Here is a 23,020-nt window from a genome sequence, read left to right on the forward strand (position 1 = left end):
TAGTAATCATAATAATAAAAACTCTTGAATTGTTTTGTATTGTAAGTCGGAAACTGCTGTTTAAAATATCTTACAATATTTTAGTCAGTTTTAAAACTTTTTAGTAATATTAAAAATGTCATTACATATTTCTTGTTAATTTTTTCTTTTAAAAGAAGTTCTCTACAATAGTGTACTTTCGAGTACTCTTAATCTTATAACTTGGGTTTAATCGAATTTTATTAAAAATATAATTTGTTTTTCTATTTTCACAAACTCTGTTACAACATTTATTCTTAAAATAAACTAAAAGTTTAAAAGGGCTGCCATCAAAATGGGTGTGTCAAAATACTACTTGATTCAAATAATGTTTGGTTATTGTGTATCTCTGGATACACAACGAATGTGAGTGGGGAGTTTTGACTAGCGTAGGAAGTGACGTCACGGCTTGGGTAGCTTGGTGCGTGGTAGCGCGGTAGTCAACGCGAAGACTGGTCAGTTCGGTTTGTTCCGCAGCGTCGTTCGACATTGTAGTCGGTCCTTTAGTGTTCATTTCTCGTTAAGTGAAAATCCCCATTGAGAGATCGAACACTCGAGGAAAATGGCGAGTGAGGAAAATAATGTAGCTGCCGAGGCAAAAGAAACGAAGGAAGTTCAGGAAACGAAAGAAGAAAAGGCCACTGAAAACAAACAAGAGAAGGAGACTAAGGATGCCGCTGAACAACCGGCGCCTGAACCGCAACCTCCCAAGCCTGTTGTGCGTAAGACGAATTATGAAAAAGACATTGTGTATTTGTACCAATTCACGCGTACGCCAGTCGTTCCGTCCCTATCTCCATACTGCCTGAAAGTTGAAACGTGGTTGAGACTCGCGGGATTGAAATATGAGGTAAGTTGAAATTTTCTTGTATATGCATGATGCGGTGGGATAGCGGCAGCCATTGTTGACGAGGGGTGCCGGTGGCCATATCTAGCTGAGGGTTGTTTACTACGCTCACTTTGAGATTCTACAGTAAATTTATCACGATTATTTTCAGTTTAAAAATTTTACTCATATTCTATTTCTCATTCGTGCTTTTTATTTCTTGTTGCACTTACAAATGAAGCGTTGGTTTCTCGAAAACAATTTTTTTCCCTTTTAAATCGTGTTGTTATGAAACAATGTATATATTTTTTGTGTTAACTGTGATTTTTCTTATACCCAATACTCGTTTGTTCGAAGCTATTTTGTACAATAATAATTTATTTTTGTAGGCTTATGTTTTGTGTAGTAACTGTATGAAGTTAAAAATATCGTTAAATGTATAGATTTTGTGGTTTGAAAATATTTTAACTACTTTTGAACTATTATCCGAATTTTTTATAGGTTTTCCAATGATCTTACTTAAATTATACCAAGTTTTGGCAGCATTTTATTGAACATGTTATTTTCCAAAAAAAGTAAATTCGTAACTAATGATTATTATAAAGAATTAATGATTAGGATTACATAGGCTCCTTTTATTTCTTATTATAATGTGCTTATCAGAATTTTAAGTAATAAACTAAGTAGTATTGAGATAGATCTTATTTTGCATGTTGAACTATCAACGTTGATCGAAATTCGTTGCTTGAATTTAAATAAATTTTATATTTACAATCCATAAATAGTATGAATTATCAGATATTTTTAACAAATGTAATTTTTCATTGCATATTCAGGTTTGTAAAATGAGTTGTGGATTTGTTTGCAGTTAAGTAATTCATTTAATACTGTTAGCGATTGTATAATTTTGTAAAAGAAGAAATTCAGATTTTATGTATTATTACATTCAAAATGGTTTTTTTTTTTGTTGATTTAGTTGTTTGTTAAACTGAAATTATCTGCACAATAAGGATATAAATTTAACAGATGTTAAGATTTGATTATATGGTAAGATTATATAGCATAATCTAAGGTAGTTAATTGAAGATTTTATTACTGAAGATTTAATTATTGTATTAAATTGTTTTCATAAAGTTTAGTTTAATATTGCTCATTAGTTCAGTTATTTGAGTAACGGTTTGTATAATAAAGATCAGCGCTATTAAATTTTATGCTGTGTGGCTGTGCTTGTATTATTATTTTTAATTTAATTTTTTCTTTGTTAGGCTATTTCATTGTTTGTCATTTTTACTAACCGTGGTTTTAAAAATCACCTTTTTATAATTTTGGTTTTTAATATGTTTATATAAAATATTTATTCTGCGCACTTAATCTTTGATTATTAAGAGTGTTTTGATAATTCTTAAAGAGGTTTTGTGCAGGCATTTTTTTATTGACTTAAGCACTCTATTCTGAACAGTTTCATTATAGATTTTCTATTACCAAATTTTTCTTACTTTTCTATTAAAAGTGTAATATTTCCTTTTGAATGCATTAAATTTTATTTGAAGTAAACATTAAGCAAAGCATATTAGAATTGACTGTTTTTGTGTATTCATATTTACATGTTGTCATGTAAATATGAATAACCATAATATCATGGTTGTTTTGTTTTAATTTTTAATTTAAATTATGTTTTTTAACTTAATTTTGTTATTATTATTATGATAATATTAGATTATAAATAAGTAATTTATAAGTATAGTATAAAAGTATTAGATAATCTAAAAAAATAAGTATTATCATTTAATGGCTTTCATTTGAAATTTTATGGGTTTGAATCCCGGTCTGGCTGGATTTTTCATATGCTTAAAAATGAACTATTATTAAGAAACTAACTGGATGCTAGCCTGATATTTCTTGAAAAAATAAGTGATTAAAAACTACATGTTGTATATTGAAAAAATCACACCCATATATCTTTGAGTAGCATGACCTCTTATAAATTTTTAGTTGCTGCAACTTTTAGGGTGTGAAATCTCCAAAACGTTTCTTACTGTAGAAGTACAGCTAGTTTTTTTCCATTAATACAGATGGTATTTTTTAGATATGTATTACAATGTTTAATTTTACTATGCTTTCTATAATAGCTTTAAATTTTAATTAAAGTGTTATTTCCCATCTTATAATTAATTGTGATTTATAAAATTGTAGTGGCAGTGGTTGAGTGGAAGGATGTTTAAGTGATTGAAGAATTGTAATCTTGGTATATGTGTCTTGATTTTTATACAGATAAATTGATTAATCATATTTAAGCGACACATACAGCTCTTTTTATTTTAAAAGTAAAATGAACTATTGTTTATAGATTATTTATCAATTTTTTCTGTTGTAAATGAAGGCCTACACCCAATTACAGTCATCTTAATGCCTTTTTTTTATAAATGAATTTTGTATCGGGATTCAAACCCTTTCAGGTGAAACAACCTTCACTATAGTTCAACAAAAGGATTGGGTGGTTCAGATTTGAAGATCAAAAACAAAAAAGATTTCTGCTACATAAAACAGGGTCAAATTTTTAAAAATAAATTTAAGTAGCTACACTATTATTGTAAGTAATTATACATTGTCATATTTTATAATTTAATTTGACTTAATGGATTATTTTCCATCAAGAAGTGCACATTTCATGATTTTATATTAAATATGCCATACTTGAACAAAAAATTTTTTTCTTAGCCAACCGTCCTGGCTGAGCGGTAATGTTTTGCCTTTCATCCATAAGGTTCTGGGAACAAATCCCAGTTAGGGTTGGCATTTCTCATAACTAACTGTAATTGGATGTAGGCCTGTTGTATTAAAAAAAGTAATATCGTTTGTTTGTGACATTTATAGTGGTACAAATGAAATCTTTTTTTTGTCAAAACTTATATTTTTTCTCTTAATAGTTTTAAACTCTGTTTATGGATTTTAGAATTATTATTATCAGTAATTAAAAATCTTAAAAATCTTTTTTTCTCTTTCTTATTTTCACAATTGGGAAACTGTTAAGTCATAATTTGTAACTTACTTGTAAAATCCTTTAAAATGTGGTACAAGATGATACCAGTGCTTCATGATTACTTTTTTTAGTTTTGATGTCTTAATCTGAGCATTATTTAATGTTTGGAATATTTAATGTTTGAACTTTTTAATTTTAATTTTTGCTAGTGTATCAGTTTTGGAAATAATTTGTTATAAATGTAATAATGTTTATTGCTTGGGTAGCATTTACTCCCATTATTTATGTCTGATTTATCCGTGAAAGTATATTAGATATTAATTTAATACTGTAAGTATGTAACTCGTTATTTTTTGAAACTAGGATGTGTGTATTATATTTGAAAGCAGCTGAAAAAAATATATATGAGTTTCATACACATAATCTAGTTAATTCTAAGAAAAGAAGGTGTTTTAAGATAAAAAAAATCTATTATTATTATTTTAAAACTGGAATGATTTGTGTGGTTGCAATATTATTAAGTTTTTAGAATAAGTAATTTTTTGTTTTAAATGACTTTTTCTGAGTATGGTAGTTATTTTAATTATTCTGGTTGTATAGAATAATCAACTTTGTTGACTCATCTGCTGTGTATACAGGTACATGTGTTCATTTATTGGTTTTTACAACATGTAGATGTAATATACTTTATTAATTTTTGTAATTTTTTAAGTTAAAATACATTAAATTTTTTTAATACCATTTGCTATATTTATTTAAAAGTTAAATTCACATGTTTTGTTGCCTAATTGTTTCTTATCTGTTGTGTATGTTGCTTCTTCTTTCTTTTTCCTGTTTACCCTTCGGTAATTACGTTTCAGATAATACTTCAGAGGATGATATGTATGAGTGTAAATGAAGTGTAGTCTTGTACAGTCTCAGTTCGACCATTCCTGAGATTAGTGGTTAATTGAAACCCAATCACCAAAGAACATCGGTATACACGATCTAGTATTCAAATTCGTGTTAAAATAGTTATTTTAACACGTTCAAAATATCAGTTGGAGGGTGTTCAAGGCCTAGGTCTTGAACGCTGGAACTCTCCACTTCCAAATTAGCTGATTTGGGAAGAAGACGCATTCACCACTAGACCAACCCGGTGGGTTGTGTATGTTTCTAGGTGTCTTAATACTTACTCAATTTCTGTGGTGTAGTTAATGATTTTTTTTAATTTTTTTATTTTATGTAATGTAAGAATTTTCAAAAAAATGTTTCAAAGAAACGGTTAGTTAATTTATTTTGCAAAATGACTAGGAAGTGAATAACCTGAAAAAAATTGTGGCAACAACCCTAGAATAAATTAGGATTACAAGAAATTAATGCCGTCGATTAACAACATTGTATTGGACATTGTTGCATGATCTCTGTAAAGAAAGAAGATTCAAATTGTGTGTTTGTTTAGAGTAAGATTTCAGTGAAACAAGGATTTATCTAGAGAAAAAAGTTATTTTTACATATTAATGTCTGCTGGTGATTTGTTTCAGCATAATTTCTTTGAATTCAGTCTTTTCTTGCACTATTGTCATTACACTTAGTTTTTGCCTGTATATATGCTAAACGTTGTCTAATTCTTCTCAGCTCTGGCAAAAGCTGTTATACAAAGCCAATTCTATGGCTTTTAAGTTTTAAAATAATGTTCTTATCCTTTACTATTTGAAATCATTCACTACTGGGTATGGTAGCTGGAAAGAAGTTTATAAAAAAAAAAATCTACTAATTACAGCTAATACTTTTTAGACTTACTCGTCATTGTTAGAGGGTCTACTGATGCAGAGACCTTTTTTGAAAATATTTGTTAAAAGTATTTAAAAAGCCTTATTTCTTCCAAATGTTAGTATGTTAGCTAAAAAAAAAAAAAATCAGTATGTAGATGAAGCAACATGAGATTCCCAGTCATTCCCAAAATTCTTTTAGTCTATCAAGTTAAGAGTCATTTCAATAAGTATTTTGTTCTGGGCATAACCTATATAATACTCTATATTATGTGAATGAAGACTAGCATATTGTTATGAAACTGGCCTTTGATTCATGCTAGGAATGATATTGAATATTACTTTTATTTCTGGATTCTAAAGATTAAAAATCTCTTCCACTACAGATTTTGCAGTAGAGCAGGATTTATATTGGTTTCTCTTAACCATAAATATGTATTTGGGACGTTAAAAGTTTTGGATTGCCTTAAAGCGAATATTCCAAAAATCACACCAGGTTATACAGCTTTCTAACCTGCTTCCCTGTTCATGCAGGTAAAGGAGCTGGACGCTTCCATCTGATTCATTACTTAGCATCTTTAAACAAATATAACTGCATTTCCAGTGCCATGTTGCATTGGGGCAACCGCTGTGAACTGAATGCCATTAATGAAACATATTTGCTATTTTCATTTTTTTTATACTGCTTCTGACACTATTTGGTAAAATTTAGATTATAGCCTTCTAAACTTGAACTAATGATTTAATCCAACAGACTTCTTGAAAGGTAAAAATATGCCCCACTTATATAATACATGTAGTACATTAAAATATTGAAGTACATAATATAATACTTTTCCGGCTATAGCTATAACGGGAAAGTATATAGATATACAAAATTTGGTCTTTTTGTAAGTTTTGTACCTTTAGACATTTAAAAAAAAAAAATTTATTTTTTTATTCCCTGAAAAAAATTTTTATTCCAATGTTCCCAAGTCCAAAAAAACGTTTGTGCGTTTGAATGTTGGCGTGTATTTGGTCATATAAATCTGGACTCTTCACCGATTTTCAAACTTGGAAAACGAGTATGTATTATATTTTTGCAAAAAATGGAAAAAGGAATCCGGGTGTTTTGGGCGAAATAAAATTTCAAATGTTTACTAGCGCATTTTATCAAAATTTTTTTATCGAGATTACAAATTACTAATACTTTTTAATGTTCGCCCCATCCCCATAAAGTGATTACTTATTTTTTAGCCATATTTTGCTCCAGAAAAGGGAGTTTATTACATCTTTACTTTATACACCGATGGGCTTTTAAACTTGTTACAAAATGTTTTTATCCATCACACTCCATGGTATATTGTAACAAAAAATATTTTTATTAATGTAAAAAAAAAAGTTTTTAGAATTTATTTAAAATTTAAATTATCTCCCAAGTTACTCATTGCATTTAAAATGTAAAAATCTTAATTTTTTCCATAGTTCTTATTCTTTAGTATTTCTTAAATAAAAAAATTACCCAATAATTTTCACCTCTTCCTAGAAATTTACAACTAGAATTATGACTATCTTTATATTTGAAATGTTCTTCTTTTTACTTCCTTGTATGAAGCAAAGGAAGTACTGTGATCGCGAAAAATTTCAGATTTCAACGAAAATATCCATTTTGACCATCCCTGAATCCACTTTGACTAGTTTCGGCGTACCGTCTGTACGTACGTATGTATCTCGCATAACTCAAAAACAATTATCTGTACGAGCTGTACGATGTTGAAATTTTTGATTTAGGACTGTTGTTACATCAAGTTGTGCACCTCCCTTTTTGACTGCAACGATTGATCCAAAGAAATTTGGATTTTTATTTTTTGTTAACTGCAGTAATAAGCCGTAATTGTTGAGAGCTTTTCCACTACATATCTTAAGTGGTACTTACTTTCATTGGTTGCAGAATTATAGCGAAATAAAATTTTAATTAATGTAACATTTGATTCTTCAAGGGAGGCACACCTTTTTTTTAAATTAAAATATATTGATTTATTAATAATTATTAACCCGTGATTGTAAAAATATTTTTACGATAAATAATTATGCAATAATAACAATAAAAAAAAGAAAAACATCAGAAGTTATTAGTGAAATAAAATTTTATATACTTTTAAAAATGTGTATATGTAATTTAATAGGCATTATTGCATGAGTATATGCAATAGATTTGGTGAAACATCTGATTATTTATTATTAATTGAAAATTAAAATGTAGAATAGTTTTTTTTTGGATATTCTAGTTTAATTTTATTTAATTATTCTGGAATTTCTGTTTAATTTTATTTACGTTAAAGTTAACTACAGAGTGACTGGAAAATAGACCCTCACAAGAACAACATATACACTGAGGCATACGTGCCCGATCTTAAATAAATTGCAAAAAATTCTTTTCTTTTAGTTCATTACTCCTCATTGTCGGGGACAATATTCTCCCTAAGTCAGAGTTGATTATAATTTCGTTTATTTGCTTTTTTTTTGGTGCCATCATTTAATCGCCCTTTGGTTTGGTATAATTCTTCTGATCTTAATCTGTGTACACGTTCTCTAGTTTTCAAATTTTCTCTCTTTATATTTATTCATCATCTCTTAATTTATTTATTCTTTCCTTGGTCTTAATGTTTTCTTCCTCTTTATATTTATCATCTTTTATTCTTTTTTTGTTTCCAACATTTTCTTACTGTTTATTTTTTTGGTTTGCAACATTTTCTTCCTTTATTCATTTTCCTTTTTTTTAAATTTAAATATATTGATTTAATAATTATTAACCTCTGATTGTAAAAAAAATGGTGAAAATATTATAGTTTATTAGTGAAATAACATTTTATGTGTGATACATCTTATTTACTAGCTTCTATTTTTTTATTTAGTAGCATATATTTAGTTTAACAATTAACTGTTAAACAATTGTTAAGTCACTAAAATACGTTAATACCACTATCCTAATGGGGGAGCTCCCAAATTAAAAAAAAATATTTTTTTTTTTAAATTTAGATTTCATTTAAAATCATTTTAGTGACAATTTTAATTATTAAAAAAGTCGCCTGTTGCATGCGCTTTCAAATTTTCAGAGTCGAAAACACATTTTTCAAAATTTTGATGCTGATTTTAAATAAATTGCATTAAAATGTTTTATAATATATATATTTTTTAATATGTCGAAATAAAATGAAATGAAAGAAATAAAAGATAAAAATACAGCTTAAAATGATTGAATTGAAATAAAATTTTCTGGCGGCCAGAAGGTTTTTCAAAATGAATTGTTTAACTGTACCGGCGGTTAAAGTTATGCAATTCATTGCCGGCTTTTTTAGTATAAAAGTATACATTTTATAGTGTGTTCATGGGGGAAAAAGGAATTATTTGCTTATAATAATAATTTTTGAAGTAGCTTACCAGTGTAATTTAGATTTAATTATATATATTATGATTAATGATTAATTATATATATTAGGATAAAATATTATAATTTGTACGTCTGTGTAAAATTAAATACGTTATGATTAAATTCTAATAAAGAAAAAAATAAAGTTTGATTTTTGTGTATTTAGAATAGAAAAATCATTTTGTATACAATTTTTTAAAAGCGGAAAGTAGTAGCATTGAATTATTTCTGTGAGGATTTGGATACATATTTTTAAGTCTATTACGCCTTTTTAAACCATAAATCAGTCGTATTTTAATGCTTGTATTTGCCATGATGACCAATGCCGACAGATTCATATTTAGTAGTGTGTAAAATACCGTACAGTCAGTTTTTTGTCTTTTCTATTCTATTAAATGTTTTGAAATAACGTTTTTTTTGTGAAAATCTTTTATCGATAGTGAAATAGGATCCAGTGGTCGGCTTAATTAATCTATGGAAACTGGTTTATTGAATGATTTTCTCAATATTATATATATATATATATATATATATTTATTTTTTTTTTCATTTTTGTATGAGTACTTCATGTTCAAAGGACAGTTATCCATGAGTTTATTCCCCAAGTCTCCCCCGGTTAATGTAAATAAAATTTTTATCTACATATTTCTCATTTATTTTAAAAGAGAATTACTATTTTCAATTTTTTTTTTATCAGTCTTATGATGATTATATTTATAAAAAATAGATATTATTTATGTTTGTTTAATGGAAGCTATACAGAGGCTGCGTTATTTATATCTTCTTTTGAGCAGCAGTGTGTTATTAATGGCTGGCCATTAACGATTCACTCGGAAAATTAGTACTGTATTTCATTTCTATCATGTAGATAGATAAATTTTATTAATTAGTTGTAGATATGCTTGATATGTCTGAATACACATTGATACATACTGTGATAACATTACAGTACATCTAGTTGAATGCCTTTTAGAAAATATTGTGCTTTTCGGTTAAAAGAGTAAGAAGAGGTGGTTTTTGTATTATTTTCTGATTTGCGATGTGTTGTAGAAGTTAGTAAAGCATGAATTTTTAATGATATTTATCTTTGTAAAAAATTTTTTTTAAAAATAAATACAGTTTGGTAAAAAGTGAATTCATATAATGGATAAATAAACTTTTATTGGGTGCTGTGTCTCCGATCCTTTAGTTAATCATATCTTAATTTAATTGGTTCTGGAACGCTACTACTCGTTCTTCAAAACAAAATTACGTCCTGTGTTATTGAAGGTAAGCGATTTATTAGATGTTATTGTCGAAATTTTTGCTGCTGAATAAATTACTTTGATTTACAATATCTTAGTATATTCTCGGAACCTATCTTATATCGAAGTGGGGCGCAGGTGGTTAGTGATAATGTTCTCTGCAGGATAATGGTAGTTCGAGGCTGGGCCTCCAACTGTTGTTTTCCGACTCTTCGGTGCTGACTCGTACCACCTCGGATGAGGCCTACAACGAAGGCAAAAGTTTGAATTAATAAATCACCGATGCAAATGTCTACCGAGGCATTTACATTGGTGGCATCCCAACGAGGCCAGTCTTTTTACTATGAGATGTAAAAAGTCAGAGGGCGATAGACACGACTCCCATTAAAGCCCAACAGAGTTAGAATCTGGAGGGGTGGGGGTATGGCTACCGGAACGTCACTAGGCGGGTGTCTTCCCTTAGGGGATTGGGATGTCTCGTGCCACCGTCTGTTGACCCTGCTCTCTGCAAATCCCAAACCGATAAAGTTATACGATCAGAATGTTATCGATCAATCGGTTTGACTACTGCACGCGTTATTTACTAGCTATCTAGAATCAAGGAATGACATTTTTTGTCTTTTTATTTTTAATCTGTTGGTGTATGTTTAGTTGAATTGTTTAATAAAATTTTCACCAATTAAATTCTTTTCATGTTGTAGCTTGTACCTTTTAATTAAACATTTTTTAATTTTCTCCTTTTTTTTAACTAATTTTGAAAAAAAAAAGAGTTTTAATCTATTGAATTTTTAATTAGTGATTTGATTGTACCTAAAAATTAGCTCCTGTTAATTATATAATTATCTTCATACATATATATATACACACATAGTTCTTTTTTTGTTTTTTGTTTGCGAGATCGATTGCTTTCAAATTTGCAGGATACATTTGTGTTACCCAGGAAAGTCTAAGCTATTGACCGAGGCTCTAATTCCCTTGGAGGTGAAGAACTGAATTACAGATATTCATTAAAAAAAACCTGATGTTGACACCAAATGACTTCATTGTACGCCTGTTAAATTACATATACACATTTTAAAAAAAAGTACATAAAATCTTATTTCATTAATAACTTCTGATGTTTTTTTATTGAATTTTTATTTATCGTAAATTTTTTTTTTACAATCTGAGGTTAATAATTATTAATAAATCAATATATTTAAATTAAAAAAAGGGGTTTAAGTCTGATTCGAACCGATGTGCCTTCCCCTTGTAAGATCCAAATATTACAGTAATTAAAATTTGGCTATAATTCTGAAAGCAATGAAAATAAGTTCATAGACCAAAAATAAAGTATAAGGTTACGATGTATTTATGGTTTGTTGAAAATATTCATCACCGCTTACGATATATCGTTGAAAAGCTCTCGATGAGTGCTTATTACTGCAGTTAAGAAAAGGTCCAAAATCCAAATTCTGTTTGATTTTGTTCTTTTTTTGACACTTTTGGTTCAGTCGATTGCAATCAAAAGGGGAGGTGTTCAACTAGGTGTTAATACAGCAATCCTAATCCAAAATTCCAACATTTTACGACTAATCGTTTTTGAGTTACGCGAGGTACACACGTACGTACATACAGACGTCACGCCGAAACTAGTCAAACTGGAATCCGGGGATTGGGCAAAATGGTTATTTCCGTTGAAATCTGAATCTACTTCCTTTACTTCGTACAAGGAAGTAAAAAAAAAGAAAGATTAATCCTTTTACTTCATTGTTGTATTTCTGTCACTATGACAACAGAAGTAAGTTATGAATTTTTTTGTCGTCAAAGGTCCGTGTACTGAAGTTATCATAGTAACTACTATTTTGTCTTTTGTAATTTAGTTTATTTTTCAGCTTTCTATAAAGCCTGAATACTTTTAATTGTTATTTATTAGTATTATTATCACAATCATGGGGATAACGAACACTTCCGGGGTCCAGGGGCGGAACTCTCTGGCTAGACGGGAATGGCGACCGAAGCGAGCTCTGCGGCTGGCTCCGGGATCATCTTAGCTCCCTATATAGACATATATAGTCACGTTTTTTTTAGGTGTGCAGATTTATTTATTACTAATACAATTTAACTAAGAGTTAAATGCTCGTTTTATACATAAGAAAAATTCGATGTAATAGTGGCTATATTGGGAAAGGAACAGACTACCGTCGCATTACTCAGTCTTTTTTCGTTATAAATACCGTGTCTACTAGACCTTGTACATCTATTGATCATATGTCTAAGGTCGAAACAGTTTTTTTACCGATAACAAAGTACAGTCACAATTCATGTAACTAATCGGTTTCAGCTGAATAAGCGATTTATAAAACGGAACTGACAAAGCGATTATTAAATTCTCTCTCATTTTTTCCCTTTAATTTGTAATTAAGTAATTTTATTTGAAATTTTAGTAGAGATTATGAGTCATTACTAATTATGTTGTCTCAAGTTTCTCTTAATTTGCTGAGGTCAGATTGATTTGCGATGACCTGTAAATGATAAATTAAATTTATGTTGTATGTAATTCGATGACGGTCGTCTGTTCAGCGTAATAAATTGATTTTTTATATCTACAATTAATTTATTTAAAATAGTGTAAACTATTTAGCCGGCGCGTGATCAGTGAGGTAGAACGTAATGGTAGGGGTAGGTCAGTAATAAAAAAAAATAAAAAAAGATCAAGGAAGTAAAAGGTAATAAGTGATACGCTGTTATAAATAACTAAGAAAAATATTTAGTGTGAATCAGCACTAACAGGTTCTCATAGCTTAGGTTTGTTGTTTAGCTTGGCCTAGCTCTAGCTTATTCTGCGTTGCCTGTACGTCTGGTTACTTTAACGTTTCGTTTTGTTGCCTCTTCGACCTGGATTCAACGACGGACGTAACGTGTAGAATTTAACCTAGTAAACTTTTCTTTTGCTGTTGCTATTATTTTATAAAGATTGTCTCATCGTCGAGTTAAGTATTCCAAACCTTTCGTGTATTGTTAATCTACGTACAGTACAATTATTAATACGACGGTTTCAACGTTTTATATGCGGTAATTACTGATCCGCTATCTACCGGGTTGGTCTTGAATTTTTTTGTTAAACGTTTAATATAATTTCGTTATGACTTAATCAATTTAAAACTGAATTATTCTCCAAGATATTCAGTTTGTATATTTGTAGAATTAGATGTTTCCATTAACGGCAATATTTAAAAGATTATCGGCTATTAAAATTTTTGTTTCTTAAATTCAGTTTCTGAAATCTTTTTTCTTTTTTTTAACGAGCATCTTGAATAAATTTTGTCAGTTGAAGTTTATTTATGTATTTTTGCCAAAATTACCTTAGGTCTTTTCTGTGTTACACAACAATGCCCGTGCCATGGCAGTGATAGTTTAGTCAACCGTTCGCACAATCAGAATATGTACATTTGAAGTGTTTTGTCGGATTGCTCTAAGACTGGCTAATTTTCCGACGATAAACTGGCAATCGTAGCCAGCAATCATAGGAAGTAAGCGGTAAGAAAAAAAAATGAGTACGTAACGAGTGGTTAAAAATAAAAACTAAAACTGATTATGCTAAACTCAATGAAGAATTTATTATTGACGAAAAATCGAGACGCCCACTTTTTTATTAGTAAAAAAAAAATATATATATATGAGGTTCGTTTATAAAAAAATGTAATTCTTAGTGTAAGTAAAAAGTCAGTTATAACTTAGGTAAATCAAAACATTTTGTTTTCTAAATTAAGATGTAGATATCGCTGCAAAGTAAAACCGTAGATATCGCTGATGGCGAAACCTTTCTACTTTTATGACTTAATATCCGTGCATTTTTAATTTCCTAAACCCTAAATTAGGACCCACCGGGTTGGTCTAGTGGTGGCGTCTTCGCAAATCAGCTGATTTCGAAGTAGAGAGTTCCAACGTTCAAATCCTAGTAACTTTTACTAGGATCCGTACTTTTATGCGGATTTGAATACTAGATCGTGGATACCGGTGTTTTTTGGTTGTTGGTTTCAATTAACCATACATCTCAGAAATGATCGAACTGAGAGTATACAAGTCTACACTTCACTTACACTCATACATATCATCCTCATTCGGCCTTTGAAGTAATACCTGAGTGTGATTCTCGCGGCTAAACAGGGGGAAAAATCCTAATTTACGGGATGTTGCCGCACAAGTTCATTCATAATTTATTAAAACGTGGTTCCCAATCAGCTGTGTTCATCATTTATTGAAACGTGGTTCCCACAGGCAGAAAATGTCAGGAAACATAAACTTAGGAAAAGTCAAGAATTTTTAGAAAAAAATCAGGAAACGTTGCAAAAAATTTCAGAGAATTGTATTTTCAGAGGTGGCTTTTCCATTAACAAATCTCTTCTTGTGGAGTATTTGCACGAAGAGACAAAATAATTTATCAACGAAAAGTTTTTATGAAATTTTAGATGCTGGGAGCAAGGAGAATGTTGTTATCATTACCAAAAACATGTTTACGCAGTGAGAAGCTCTAGTAGATGATTTGAAAAATTTGATTTGGACACTGCTTGACTTGCTTGTACGCCTATTAAATTACATACATACATTTTTAAAAGTATATATAATTTTATTTCATTAATAACTTCTCATATTTTTTTTTTATTGTTATTATTGAATTATTATTTATCGTAAAAAAATTGACCATCACAGATTAATAATTAATTATTTATAATCAATATATTTAAATTAAAATAAAAGTTTTAAAAAAAGGAGATGAAGTCGGATTCGATCCGATGTGCCTTCCCCTTTAAGATACAAATATTTCATTAATTAAAATTTATTTGACTATAACTCTGGAACCAATGAAAATAACTACCACTTATGATATATCGTTGAAAAGCTCTCAATGAGGGCTTATTACTGCAGTTAAGAAAAAGTCTTATCTGTTCGTTTATTAAAATTTGATAACCACGTTTTATACAAGCAGGTATTAGATAGTAGCAATAGATTATGTTGGCCAAACTGAGCCACATCCATTTTAACAGAATAGCCGAGACTACCAAATTGACAGGACGTTTACGTTGACATAATTTTATAATATATGACGACCAACTGTTATATTAAGCGATATCACGATTTTTATAATTTACAGGTGAAGTTTTAATTACTATTACAAATAGGACAATATGAGAGTTCCTGAAGATGGAATTTAATAACGAAAGCGCTTGAACGCTTCGAATTCAATTGTCGATAATTGGTTTTTGGTATATTAACTTTAAAAGAAAATAACCCTCTTACGTGCTATTACGGCTGTAAAACCGAAAAATATCGTTTGTAACTAATTTTATTTTCACTGTCTGCACACACTTAGAATTATTGTACGGTACTGTCACGAGCCATTTTGAATTTTTGGATTTCAAAACCAGATAATTTTTTATTACTGGTACTGGCGGAATTTCACTGTAGTGTAAGAACACGTCAATACATGTCTGTATTGACGTGTTCTTACACGTCATCTTTAATCGTGTCTCTTTTGCTCGGGTGAATCTGTTTGACAGATTTTAACCGCCTCAATTTTTCTTTTTTTACCAAGTATCTTAATTTTCTCTGAAGCATCTACGTTTCCTAATGTTTGTTAGCAGCCCGATATTTCTTTTTTCGTTCCTTCCACTTTCTTGTTTGATCCTTTGTTGAAGACGTAGTATTTCTAAACTGATGTATCCCAGCTTTTTTATTTTCCTTTTAATCTTCTTTATCAAATTCTGCTACTATACTATTTAAAAAAAAAGAAAATCTACCTAATTAATTTATATGGCGTTTATTTGTTGTTTTCTTTACAGCGTATGTCAGTTGCAGGTATTATTATGTAGAGGTGTGTTGGAGTTATGAACGGAATTAACTGGAATTCTGTAATTGACTTTAAAAATTATTTTTAAAGAATTAATATGACTAATGCGGTAATATATATTTTTTTCTTTTTAAGTGTAATTCCTTGTTCAGTCTTGTTTTGATTTTTTTACAGATTCTAAAAGCTGTTTTATTTTTTATATTTATATGGTAGTCTCTCTCTCTCTCTGTGTGTGTACGCGCGCGCGCTTTATGTAACAGTGTTAGTGTTTTCGGTAGTTACACAACATATATACTATCGGTTGATATTCTTTGTTTAAATAACCTTGCTTTTATAATGCGGGTTCAAGTTCAGGATGACTGTTTGTAAACGCCTTGTTCTAAATTAAAATAGTAGCCATTCAAGGTGTTATAATTTATTATTATAATTTTATATTTGTTGATAGTAGATAGCATCTTAAAACTTTTCACTATAGTATTATCTTTCCACAGTTTTGCTTGTGTTTGGTATTGTCCGATTATTATTATACGATGGTATTTACAAAAGCAAGTTCTGTCGTGAAAGCAACAACAAAAAGGTTGTTTACCTGCCGTAGGTGCTTTGAAATTCCTCTCTACCATCCCTACGTTTTACCCCCTTCCCATCCGATCCATAAACCTCTTTTGGTCTTCGTCTTAACTCGGTACGGTTTTGTGAGGGCGGACCGGTTTATGAAAGGAAGCAAAAGCCACGAAACCAGTACAACAGCAGTTTTTTCGACCTTGATTCTTGCCATACCTTGGTACGCTTTGCCTTGTCTTGTCTTGTCTCGTCTCGTCTCGCCATGAAATGGAGTGTGTGTATGCGCGTTTTGAGCACCTGCTGCGAATTCAGCGATGTTGTTTTCTTTTTCTTTAACTAAATTGTATTATAAATATCATAGAGTAGAGAGAATAATTGTATTTTTTTCATCTTTTTTCTTCAGTCACAAAAATATGTAATTTAATATTTTTCCAGTTTTTAAAAAAATAATGAATCTTTTGAAATGTTGTCTGATTTTTTTGTCTTATTTTACTTTTTAGAAAGAAAATTATCGTTTGATTATATATTAATTACCATAATTGAAAGATTGTACGCGACCAGATGCGAGTCGTTATTTATGGCAGAGTAAATGGCTTTTCCCGTCATTGTTACCTTTTTTCCTGTTTAGCCTCCGGTAACTACCGTTTAGATAATTCTTTAGAGGATGAATGAGGATGATATGTATGAGCGTAAATGAAGTGTAATCTTGTACATTCTCAGTTCGACTATTCCTGAGATGTGTGGTTAATTGAAACCCAACCCCACCAAAGAACACCGGTATCCACGATCTAGTATTCAAATCCGTGTAAAAATAACTGGCTTTACAAGGACTTCAACGCTGGAACTCTCTTCAACGCTAGAAAAATTTAATATGATACCTAAATTTTGTTTGAAAATCGAATTTTTGGGGAACAAAAAGATAAAAGGTCGCTCGGATTTTCACAGGTTTGCCCTTGACTGATCTTGATTATAAATAAACCGTAGGATTTTAAAATATTAATCACTTCATTATGCAGTATTTAGAATACATTACGATTGCAAAAAAAATCAAAATCGTGAGTGAAAACAATTTGGGTCCGATTTGATATCTCGTAGATCAAATGTCATGTTTACCTTTAAAATAAATGCAGTATTAAAATAATTATACTTAAAAAAAAAAAAAAAAAAAACGTAAAAAGATGTTGGGTCCTACTAAACCCCTTTGATTAAGAAGTGGCATTATTATCACAATTTTACTGCTTTTTGAGTATAATTAAAAAAACAAAAATTTTCAGTAAAACCTTTTTATTTTTACATTTTTAATAACAGTCACAACTTGACTAAGAAATAAAGTATCAGAAATTTAAAAATGAATTTTTAAATCATAAGTCGGGTCTCATGGAACCCTATTTTTAAAAACTTTTCTTGTCTACATTAATACTAGATGTAGTGGGTTTTCAATCTTGAAAAATTTAAATTGCTTTTGGAGTTTAAAAGTTTCTATTATGAGTCATTACAAAATCTTACGTAAATTTGCCTTGCCTTCGTGCTTACGTAATTAGTTGAACACCATACTGTACAGTTATTTAATTGTAAATTTATTAATTAATAAATCGTTTAAAAAAATAAATAAATTATTCTTATTCAGTTGTCGTGATTATTTTTAAATTATGTTATTGAAAAGTGAGAAACCACTTAGGAATGTGTAAACATTATCCTTGAAATGAAATATACCTATCGAGATTATTTTTGTTGATGGTGTGTTATATATACATTACGCTGTCGGCAGTTTGTGTGTGTGTGTGTGTGTGTGTGTGTGTGTGTGTGTGTGTATATATATATATATATATATATTTTTTTTTTTATGTATTTGAACTTTAAACATTTTTCTTGGTAGTTGAGTTATTGTGTGTTTTTTTCATTTCCCGATCATTAAAAAAAAAAATTCGTCAGACTACATATATCCAATTATTTATTATTAATGAGTAATATCATTTTATCTAGTGGAAGAATCTTTGCTATGCGGTTATTGTATACAGATTTGTTTTATTTTTATAAGTCATGGTCCGTTGAATATTATTTTATTATATAGTATTTTAAATTGCAATACAAGTAATTTTCTTTCTATCAATAAACATTTTTTTCCTCGTAATGCGATTGTAATTTTATTAAATTAACAGCATTGTTGTTTGAATATAAAGTAATGTGCTGATTTGTATTTACGATTAAAAAATTTATGTTTGATTTTAATATAATATTGTTGTGGCACCTTGTAAATTATTATACAAAAAATTATGTTCTTTGGTGGTGGTGGTTTTTTTTAAATTTTGTTTGTTGGTCTTGTTATATTACTTGTTTTCTTGAAACGTGACTTTGTAATTTATGTTCATGTCTACCTTCAAACTGCACTTCTTTTTCAGCATTGTTCTCTTGTATATGTTGTTTTTATTTTGATTTATTTTTTTGTGTACTATGCTTTCAAGTGGTTTAAAGTAATGTACGTAATTACTGTTTTACCGGATGTAACCACAGCAGCGTCAACCATTAATAATAATAATAATAATAAATGTTATTATTATTGGTGGTAGTTTGTAATCGCTTCCGTGGTAACCAATTCGTTAGTTTGGTCATCGAATACGGTGTGTACGTTCGCGTCGTCTTGTTTAGTTCTATGTTGTTTGTTCGTGACATCCTGGTATATGTTTGCCGTCAGACTTTTTAAATATAGTAAACCTAACCCGAGTTACAGTTGAATATTCTTCCTGTTAGAAAATATTGCTTTTTGAAATTATCTTGTGTAATTCAATTAATCTGGCAAGACAATGAATGTATAAGACAAAAATTAATCTGGCAACACTTAATAAACAATTTTTTTTTTCGATTTTATGAAACCTTAAAAAACAAAATAAAATGTAGTTGACACAAACGATTTTTAAAGGTTAAGATTTTAGATGTTTGATCTAAGGTAACAACTATTGGTATTAGTAACATTGAGCTCTTTTTTAACGTCACCAAGAATAGTTAGAAGATTCTTTTTTTTAACTTGTCTTGGCGAAATTAATCATAATTTTTTCTAATAGTATTAAAATGTTAAAAATATGCTTACTAGTTGTCTTAAGTATATTACTGGTTATTTCTTGTTAAATACGGTGGTAACGTTTTAATATTTTGTTAATTTGCTTCGTAGAAGAACCAAAAAAAATAAAACAAATTATATGTTTTGAGTGTTATTAAAACGTAGTAGTATTAAAATCTTTTTAGCTAATTAAATGGGTTCTATTATATGACCTTTATCCTCGGTAAATATTTGGATTTTATTTTTAATATGTGCGTGGTAACGAGATGTTAATAATAACATAGTTGTAAATTTTTAATACGTTCGTGGAAGAAAACTGTACATTAAAATCCACCCTTGTTTATTTATTTATTACTTTTTTTTAGGTAATGGTTTCGTGTTTTAAAATTCATTATAAAATTGTTGTTCTTGACGAATTTTATTGAAAATTTTTAATGTTTCATCCCTTTTTACAAGGTTAAAAAAGGTAGCTTTGCGTATAAATTTGTATTTATTGTGATTTTTTTCTGTATAAAGAGAAGACTGCTTGATATATGTGATCGTATGGTGTGAGTAATCTGTACGAGTGTGTGGGTGTGGCTCACATTTTTTCAGTCTTTATATTGATAATCCCCATGTATTATTATGTTCTTTCTCCTTTTTTTTTATTTATTTACAACGTTTCTTTATTTTCTTCTCTCTCTGTCCCCCCCGTTTCACTGGAATGTTTGCTGACTGTCAGTTATACAAACTGCTTGAATCCTTGAACAAGAAACCTTGTTCTAGTTTTACTCGGTGTGTTGTGATGTAAGGGTAGATATGTAAGGGTTAATTGAACTTGTGGTTGAAATTCATATTTTTATGTCCTGTTTTTTTTTTAATGATTTTAGTTATAATAGCGGTAAATCTAGCGTACTTTAAGTTCTTTTTTTTTCTTCATCAGTAATTGAATAGGTTTGGGTCGGGCCTGATTTTGCTTGAAATGTGTGAATGAATGATTAATTTCTTCTTCATTTTAAAGGTTTTTTTTTGTATAAAATACAAGTCGTTTAAATAAAGTATTACATCGTGTACGTATGTTTTATATATGAATTATTTTAAACCTGTGTCCATATTTATTCCTTTTTTCGATTTTTGAAAATGAATCATTTTTTAAGCGATGAAAAGTTCATTAAAGCGTTCACAAAAAAAGTTCGTGAAAGTGTCAGAAATGTTACTGTAAGATTTCCTCAAATCAAAATACAGTTTACTTGGAACTTTTTCACCTGTTTAAGAAGTTGAATCATTTTTGCTTGATTCGGTTTCTTGGATCCCGCCTCAAAGAGGAAGATATACAGCTTCTTTTGTGTCACTCCTTATGGTATTTTAAGAGGGATTACAACTCTGATTTCATCAGATAGGAAGGAAGGTGAAGGGGGACCCCTCCTCATTCAAAACTAAGGATGGTCTACACGATCTCTAATCTAGGTCTTGAAATCCTCAGCACAGTTTAACACAGGTTTGCTTTCCCTGAAATGGAGAAGAAAGGATGAAAAATAAATAAAGAAAAATAGAATCGGCTTTAAAAATAAAGAAGGAATAACAGTACGAGGAAAGTAAACCCAGCCGGTGGAAAGCTCAATGCGTTCCTAGGCAGTGGATGCTCAACTCGTCTACAGTCTTCAGTAGATCAACAAATTACTGATCAAACATTTTTCTTCATTCAACTCTCGCCTGATTCCAGGCGAGATCCCCGCCTCTTGTTTAACCTCGCCTGATCTCAGGATTGTGTAGCATGTAGAAGTTAGGACCGAACCGTTCAGACTTCCGCTGGCGATAAAAGTAGTGAAAGTAAGAAATGTTTTCCCGTTATCTTCTTCATAGAGCCTATATTTAACCAAAGCCGCTGAAATGGAGTTTATATTTAGCCCGACTGGTACTAATAATAATTTTTTCTTTTTTATTGGTGAAACCGGTTGTTTAATGAACATCATTTACTGTCAGAATAAACACTTCCGTTAAAGCCTATTACGGCAAGGAACGTAGGGGGGGGGGGTCTTTCCCTACGGGGTTGGGATGTCTGAATAAACAGCCCTGATTAGCATCATAAATTCGTGTTTCGCAGCCGTAATAAAGATCTGGGCATGTAGTTTAAATCGGTCGTTAGTTCTTTTTGTTGTTTATTACGCCTTACCGTATATAGGAACGTGTGTACGTTTATTTTAATCTAAAATGTTCTGTTCGTCCTTTACAAAGAAGCCGATCACTAAAAGATGTTACTTCTTTGTACCGGTCTAAACCCGCTCAAAAAATAAAATTTGCATTTTATTTACGCCAAGAATTTTTCCTGAAGTGGTTTCCGGCATACAAATAGAATTCAAGAACTAAGACCGAATTCGTCGGTTAAAAATATTTTGTTTATATAAATAAACTAAGTCTTTCCTAGAATTTCTTTATAAAAATTTATCTATAAATTTAAAATCTTTACCTGCAAAGTCTTAGGATGTATTTTTTATCGTTATTATAAATAATGCACGTCTTTACATACATTCTCATCGTAGGTCTTTGTTGATGTACAAGAAAAAAGAAAACCTTGTCGATTAACTTAATTGTGATATATTGTTAACGTAGAGCTTTCTTTTTTTAAAATAATTATCTTGTACGAGTTATTTCATTATTACGCACAATATATCTCTATTAGTTTATTGTTTTGTTTAACCATTCTTTGTTACACTAAACAGTGAAATCACATTACTAATGATAAATATGTGTTCCTATGGAATTATATGTTTTGTACCCGTAATCCAGCAAGCAGTTTGTAAACAAAGAGTTTTATCACACCTTGTAATAATCAGAAGTGTTAAATTCTATATATATTTGTCTGTGTAATGCGCAATACTCTGGTGTCTTGTAATGCATGATTTTTCTGTTAAATGCATTTCTTGCTATATCTAATCTCGGTATGCCACGTTTTTAAATGCCTAGCGTAATTTGTTTAACGTAACCGTGTAGTGAATACTCTTTATGTAACACGTACAGTACTTATATGCCGTTGCAAATTCTTAACAAGAAAATTGCAAATTTTATAGTATTTAAATTTACTGAGCGGTAAAATTAATATTTATAATCGCTTATAGTAGTTAAATTTTTACAGTAATAAAAAAAAGTAATTTACAAAATGTAGGAAAAGAGTAAAAAGTTGTTTTTTGAAATTTTTGATGAAAAAAAGCAACGTTTTCATCAAAAATAAAAATTAAGCTTTATCCATAAAGTACTTCAATGTATTAGATGTTTGATACATTTTTTCTACTTTTTTTTATTACTGTTAGAAGGTCGGTTCAAGTTTCATTTAAAATCCGATCGATATTACACTAATGTCAATAAAAGA

General features: G+C 29.7%; 1 protein-coding gene across 1 annotated transcript in view; it reads left to right on the forward strand.

Moving 5' to 3' along the window:
* Nucleotides 1-458: 458 nt before the first annotated feature.
* Nucleotides 459-23,020, forward strand: part of fax (failed axon connections) — a 224,372-nt gene continuing 201,810 nt past the window's right edge. Inside the window, exon 1 of the mRNA XM_075372463.1 lies at nucleotides 459-868. Within this exon, the coding sequence (XP_075228578.1) occupies nucleotides 581-868 (288 nt within the window). The 5' untranslated portion in view covers nucleotides 459-580. The remainder of the gene's footprint in view (nucleotides 869-23,020) is intronic.

The sequence above is a fragment of the Lycorma delicatula genome, chromosome 8 (genome assembly GCF_047948215.1).
Source record: "Lycorma delicatula isolate Av1 chromosome 8, ASM4794821v1, whole genome shotgun sequence".
NCBI lineage: Eukaryota > Metazoa > Arthropoda > Insecta > Hemiptera > Fulgoridae > Lycorma > Lycorma delicatula.